The 7,500-nt window shown below is 44.1% G+C and overlaps 1 protein-coding gene across 1 annotated transcript in view; it reads right to left on the reverse strand.

Annotated features, from left to right (window-relative positions):
- LOC134467115 (dedicator of cytokinesis protein 1-like) overlaps positions 1-7,500 on the reverse strand; it is a 551,248-nt gene that overhangs the window by 333,228 nt on the left and 210,520 nt on the right. Inside the window, exon 27 of the mRNA XM_063221037.1 lies at positions 1,349-1,444. Within this exon, the coding sequence (XP_063077107.1) occupies positions 1,349-1,444 (96 nt within the window). The remainder of the gene's footprint in view (positions 1-1,348; positions 1,445-7,500) is intronic.

Consider the following 7,500-nt stretch of genomic DNA (forward strand, 5'->3'; position numbering starts at 1 on the left):
AAAGACGAGAAGAGTATAATAAATAATTAAGCATTATCATGAAAACTGAACATTTCTCCTTTGCCTTCTCTCATGCTACAGAAGATTTTCAGCAGCAAGTTTCTGCTTTCCTCCAATGGTAGTGATTACAGGGAGGGCTGCTATTGCTAAGCTATATAGCTAAGGCTTTACGGGGACGGCTGCTATTAGTGGTGTAGATTGGCACTGCCCTCACGATCCGATTCGATCCGATTCGATTCGATTCGATTCCATGCGATTCGATCCGATTCAATTCTACAATGCATTGCAATGCATTACATTTCTACTGAAAGCAAAGCAAATGTTTCATCAGTCATGATGAGGCAATACAAGTAGTCACATACTGAGCAAAAACGTATTGGCTGTTTTCTGTATCAGTCTTGCAATGATTTGAAGTACTTTTATGTAATTTAACATTCATTTGCTCTCGATATATCCACGGAAGTGATTGAAACTTAAAAAAAGGGCTGCATCGATCCTGGAACTTGCCGCATCGATCCTGGATTGTCGATGCCCCGCAATGGATTGGATTGGATCGCCGAATCGATCATTGTTGCCACCACTAGCTGCTATAGCTAAGGCTTTACAGGGAGGCTATTTGCTAAGCATTTACCTCCGCATTGCACAGGGAAACAATGATCTGAATACAGCTAATTACAATGCAGCGATGGCGTTTGCCAACTCCACGGGCTCCTGAGTGCTGGTCTCAGTGTCTAAATGCATAGAGATATTATATATGTTTGCTGAATAGAAGGAAACGAGAATGAGGATCTGACAGCGTCAGGGTTGACCAGGGTGTGAGTGCTGCCACTGTGCTCCTACCGTATGTGAAGATGATGAAAATCATGTCAACGTAGGATTTCTTTTTCATTTTTGACAGGACAGTGGATGAGAGACAGGAAATGAGTGGAGAGAGAGAGATGGGGAAGGATCAGCAAATGATCCAGGCCGGAAATGAACCCGGGTAACCGGCATGGTACCCCTGTGCCCTACCAGTTAGGCCACGGCAGGGCCTTATACCTTTATTCTGACAGGACAGTGAGACGGTGCAGGACAGGAAATGAGTGGGAGAGAGAGATGGGGAAGGATCGAAGCAGAGTCCCCCAGGTGTGTGGTAGAGTGCCTTAGCTAACTGAGTCATGGGGTTCCCCAATGTAGGATTTCATGGCGGAGTTGGATGGGTGGAGAGATGATGTGGTGGAGCAGGGAGAGATAGAGAAGAGATGAAAGAGAGGGAGAGAAGGGAGAGGTAGAGATAAAAAGAGAGAGAGAAGAGAGTGGTGGAAATAAAAAGAGAGAGAAAAAGGAGATGATAAAATGAAGTGCTTACTATGAGTGGTGACTCTCGCCCCAAGCAGATGACCGTCCGGTTGACTGTTCTCAGAAGCTTCTCCATGATCACCTCGATGTGCCATTGAGTTGGACCCTGACAGACAGAGAGACACAAAATAAGCATGTGTGAATTAACACTAGAACTACCACGGAGGGGTCAATTGACCTTTTTACCTAAAAGCCCCACAAGAGGGTCATTTGACCCTTTGGACCCCCTGCGGACACTCCTTTTGTTGTGGAAATGTGGCTGTTAGCAGCTCACAGCTGTCACTTGAGACACAGTGTGTGTGTGTGTGTGTGTGTGTGTGTGTGTGTGTGTGTGTGTGTGTGTGTGTGTGTGTGTGTGTGTGTGTGTGTGTGTGTGTGTGTGTGTGTGTGTGTGTGTGTGGATCATTTCCAATGCCTGTTGAGTGCTGTATCTCTGCATCTTCGTTCCTTGGAGAGCAGCTTCTTTCACCACAAATTTTTTGAGGGAAATGAAGCAGTAGCCCACATGCACTGGTATTTATCCATCTAACAATTGCCAGGTTGCATTCACATGAGTCGTTATGGTCACATGGCATGGGAGATTCACACGTTACAGTTTTTCTCGATTGGTTTCTCGAAACTGAGATGACATTCTCAAAACAACACGGACAAATCCCCAAACCAACTTGCAATTTCCCAAAACAGAATGGCATTTTTCATTGCTTTCATCAGATATCAAATGCTTTGTACATGTCTCAAATGTTTACTACATCTCTGCAGATGGATATGTACAAATGCCTTTCAGTTGACACATTCAGCATACATTCAGCACATTTTCCAAATAAATTGACCTTGCTTATCTAAACGAATTAAACAATTCTCAGTCTAATGGTTGCCCTCTCCAAAACACGTCAGCATTATTTCATTGTGTAAGTCATCATATGCAAAGTGGTCCACGCAATTCCCAAAACAGTCAAGGACATCATATTTTAAGAATTTCATTACATAGTAAATTCATGACAGTGTTCAACAGGTCAGATGGTATTGTAACTTTACTAGTTAGTAGAAAATATTTTTACAACCGTGTATACTACAGTTTCCTCTGTTATTTGGCTAATTTCATGACATTTTTTCAAACGACATTCTGTTTTGAACAATTGCTAGTTGCTTTGGCATTTGTCCATGTTATTTTGAGAATGGTATCTCTGTTTTGAGAAATGAGCCACACCCATGAGAAACCTGTGGTATATGGGCATTACTGTCTGTATATGAATTTACAGTAAAGAAAGTTACTGATAAATGTCCTTGGTAAATTATCTGTTTTGTCAAACTTCAATGGTTTCACTCAATTTTTCATGTTTATACATAGTCGAAATCTCTTAGCTGAACGTAGATAAAACACCTAACCATTTTGACTGGAGTGCTTACACAATGGCAAAGGGACAATGTATTTTGGGGGTACTGATGATATATGTGGGGAAGAAATTTAGTTTTGACACATGGGTAAACTGTTTTTGGGGTGATATGAGCGAGTGATGAGGATCCATGCTGAACCATCCAGTTTATTTTGACAGAAGGACTAAATGAATGCAAATGAGCCAAAGCAATTGAGAAGGATCTATGCCATTTTGATGGTACTGACTATTTATATGTGAGACGGTTTAGTGCTGATGCAAGAATGAGGTGTTTTGGGAGGTATATGACATTTTGCTAGTTATCTGAACTGTTGTGCAGAAGTGTAAGAATGTTTGGCCAAATGACCCAATGGTTATAGGAATGTCATCTCAATTTCAAGAAATTAGCCAAACCAATCGAGAAAAACTAATTCAACCATTATCTGGTTGCAGTCATATGATTCGTCATGATCACATGGGACATTCACACGTTCATTGATGACTTGTGTGAAGAAAATGTGCTGACATGTTTTCAGGACAACCATTACACTGAGAATCAACCAATTGGGATAGATCAGCAAGGTACATTCATTTGAAAATTCTACTAAATGTAAGCTGATTGTGTTAACTGTAGGATACTATAGCCATTTGCAAGGATGTACTAAATGATTGAGACATGTACAAAAGCATTTGAAATTTGATGAAAGCAATGATAAATGCCATTCTGTTGTGAGGAACTGCAAATTAGTTTTGGGATTTGTCCATGTTTTGAGAATGACATCTCAGTTTCAAGAAATGAGCCAAACCAATGGAGAAACACTGTAACACACTGTCCGCCAAACTGTGCTCATGCAAGTTGCTATTTACCTGTGGTGATTTTGGAGGCTGACAGCCCTTGGGAAGAAGCTGTCTGTCCCTGTTTGTCTTGGCTGTTAGCACTGTAAGGTGTGACCCCCTCACCCCTCACCCCACACACGGCCCCTAACAGCCTCATTACCATAACAAAATGAGTGATTAGTGTATTAGGTAAAAGTCGCCGGGTCAAATGACCCCTCTCTGGTACTTCTAGGTAGGCAGAAAAATCCTGGTAGTTCTAGTGTTAAACATGCGTGAATTAAACATTTTTGGAAATTCAAAATGGCGGACCATGGAGAAGATCCCCCTTTTCATGTATGAAAAGAGCAATTTTTCCAGTGATAATGAAAACTTAGAATTTGATGGTGGTGGTAAGTATTCATGAAAAAGGTAACATTAGTGAATGGGCAGCATGAATTCTGGAAATAAACAACTAAAAATCTCACACAGTGTCCCTTTAAATAATATGTTAAAATAATGTGACCGACAAATCTGCAAGACGAATTTTAATTTTCAACAATAAGTCCCACATAAGTTTATGACTACATCTTCTTGTCTAAATCGTAACCAGATGAACCTGCCACTTTTTTCGATGCAATTTTTATTTACACGACTAAGAAATGGCCACTGACTGGCATGTCATTAGCGTGAATTACAGTGATGTCTTGTAAACTGGACACATAATGTCATCTGTATGCAGTACAGTACGCCGTGTAAGATGAGAAACTGAAGAGTGAATTTAACAAGACCGCGCATCAGTCAGAGAGCGAGACGGGAGAGGAGGGGTGTAGCTAGGGAGACAGAAAGAGAGAAAAATAAAGAGAGAGAAATGCAGAGTAAAAAGAGAAAAACAGAGAAAAAGAGAGAGCAAGAGGTTGAAAAGCCATCACGACTACTTTTCACATCACGACTGCTTTTCACCTGATTTTAAATTATTCACAATGTTATTTCAGAACCCACAGACATCAACTCTGCAGTGGTTTTGGCGTGCTGCTGCTGCTGCTTCTGCGGTCGTGTTTTTCTCCCCAGTTGTGTGTTTAGTCCATGTGAGTGTATTATTTGAACATGTCTGCTAGGTTACAGGCTACATCGGGTGTCTGTGCGTCATGAGTGACGTGCGCTTGACGCCACAGAGTTTGCATTACCACTATAAAGAAACCTTCACTCCCCCAGCACGTCAGGAAAAGAAGTGTAGAAAACCTGACAAGAGTGCAGAGTCTATCGACCCGTCACTATATACACTGCATGACACCAGCTGCAGGAACGGCCTCAACAGTGTTGCCAGATTGGGGACGGTTTCCCGCCGAATTGGGCTGCAGAGGATGACCGTCTGCGGGTAAAGAAAAAAGGCATTTGGGTGGGCTTTTCTGAAGATTTATGGACATAAACATCACTAGAATTTAGTTGTTGAAATTGGGTGGGATTTTAGCATTTTTGAGTTGAGTTTTGAGCATTTTTTGGGCTGGAAATCATCTGCCTCATCTGGCAACCCTGATCACCAGCAGCAGTCTGATACCGCATGAGGACTTCACTGCACTATCACACAGACACAGGACAGTTATATAGGAGAGGGGGAGGGAGAGGGGGAGAGGGGGAGTGAGAGTGAGTGAGTGAGTGAGTGAGTGAGTGAGTGAGTGAGTGAGTGAGTGAGTGAGTGAGTGAGTGAGAGAGTGTGTGAGTGAGTGAGGGGTTTAGTGAGTGAGTGAGTGAGTGAGTGAGTGAGTGAGTGAGTGAGTGAGTGGGGGAGTGAGTGAGTGAGTGAGTGAGTGAGTGAGTGAGTGAGTGGGGGAGTGAGTGAGTGAGTGAGTGAGAGGGTGAGTGAGTGAGTGAGTGAGAGAGAGAGAGAGAGTGAGTGAGTGAGAGAGAGAGAGAGTGTGTGAGTGAGAGAGAGAGTGTGTGAGTGAGTGAGGGGTTTAGTGAGTGAGTGAGTGAGTGAGTGAGTGAGTGAGTGAGTGAGTGAGTGAGTGAGTGAGTGAGTGAGTGAGTGAGTGAGTGGGGGAGTGAGTGAGTGAGTGAGTGGGGAAGTGAGTGAGCGAGTGAGCGAGTGAGCGAGTGGGGGAGTGAGTGAGTGAGTGAGTGAGTGAGTGAGTGAGTAAGAGGGGGGGAGGGGGAGTGAGAGAGAGGGGGAGTGAGTTAGTGAGTGAGTGAGTGAGTGAGTGAGTGAGTGAGTGAGTGAGTGAGTGAGTGAGTGAGTGAGTGAGTGAGTGAGTGAGTGAGTGAGTGAGTGAGTGAGTGAGAGGGTGAGTGAGTGAGTGAGTGAGTGAGTGAGTGAGTGAGAGGGGGAGTGAGTGAGTGAGTGAGGGGTTTAATGAGTATGTTTGAGATTGTACGTTTGTCTCTGTGTGCGTGTCACTTTATTTGTGCAGGGTGAAAAGCCCTTCGCTCAGCCTATTTAATAAAAGAGCGACTTTGAGAATGAGATGCTCCATTATTCAGACGTCGCCCATGAAATAATAATCATCACCATCATCATCACCATCGCTTGCTGATGCGCAGAAGAGACGCTGATCAAATGTGCAAGACTCGGGAAAGAGAGACAAATAATGCAGCTTCAGTAATCAAGGTCAGATTCTCTCTCTCTCTCTCTCTCTGTTACCTCTCTCCCTCTCAGTTACCTCTATCCCCCTCTTCCTCATCCTCTTCCCTTTCTCTTCGGCTTCAGTAATCCAGGTTACGTTCTCTCTCTCTCTCTCTCTCTAACTCTCACACTCACACTCCATCCATCTCTCTCTCTATATGCCTTTCTCTCTCTCTCTCTCTCTCTCTCTCTCTCTCTCTCTCTCTGTGAGTGACGTGCTCTCTCTCTCTCTCTCTCTCTCTCTCTCTCTCTCTCTCTCTCTCTCTCTCTCTCTCTCTCTCTTTCTTTCCCTCCCTCCCCCTCTCCCTCTCCCTCTCTCCATCCATCCATCCATCCATCCATCCATCTCTCTCTCTATGCCTTTCTCCACAGGGGTCCAACTTGATGAAAACAACAAACAAAGCCCATCCCACCGTTATACGTGTGTGTGTGTGTGTGTGTGTGTGCGTGCGTGCGGTGTGTGTGTGTGTGTGTGCGTGTGTGTGTGTGCATGTGTGTGTGTGTGTGTGTACTACTCACCACATCAGTCCTCTCTCCCTCTCCTCCCAACTGGAGTCAGACTCCACACCAAAGAGGTTGGATATCAACTGGAGTCTGACTCCATACCAAAGAGGTTGGATATCAACTGGAGTCTGACTCCATACCAAAGAGGTTGGATATCAACTGGAGTCTGACTCCATACCAAAGAGGTTGGATATCAACTGGAGTCTGACTCCATACCAAAGAGGTTGGATATCAACTGGAGTCTGACTCCATACCAAAGAGGTTGGATATCAACTGGAGTCTGACTCCATACCAAAGAGGTTGGATATTGCCTGGTTAACACCAGACCTAATCACAAGTGAGATTAGGTCTGGGGAGTTGCCTATATTAAATTCCGTAGGGGGCAGAATAATTGGCTATTATGACACACTGCCCTGCTCTCTGATTGGGCAGAGAAACTGTAAAGGTCGAAATGCTTGGCCATTATGACACAGGTACCATGATCCTGGACGTTATGAGTCTGATTGTGTAGAACTAAAGGCAGTATGGGAGTTCCCAGGCTAGGTTGGATATATAATAGAAAGGAATCGAAACACGCCCACTCAATGCAAAAGTGTGTCCTCAAAATTCGGTCTCCTAAGGTGGCGATGTCCCTCCTTCTTCTTCTTCTCTTTTCGTGGTGTTTGCGCAGGACATGCGCTACCGCCATCTACAGTGCTAAGGGGACTCCATTTATTCTCAACCTCAAGACTCCGAAGGTCTCCTAATCGAAGGTCTCCTAAAGGGGCGTTCACCCGACGTAAAGTGGATGCCGGAAAAGAACCCGCCTGCTTTATCTCACTCTCATATACAATTCTCTGTCCATACTATGAT

This window comes from Engraulis encrasicolus, chromosome 17 (genome assembly GCF_034702125.1).
Source record: "Engraulis encrasicolus isolate BLACKSEA-1 chromosome 17, IST_EnEncr_1.0, whole genome shotgun sequence".
Taxonomy (NCBI): Eukaryota; Metazoa; Chordata; class Actinopteri; order Clupeiformes; family Engraulidae; genus Engraulis; species Engraulis encrasicolus.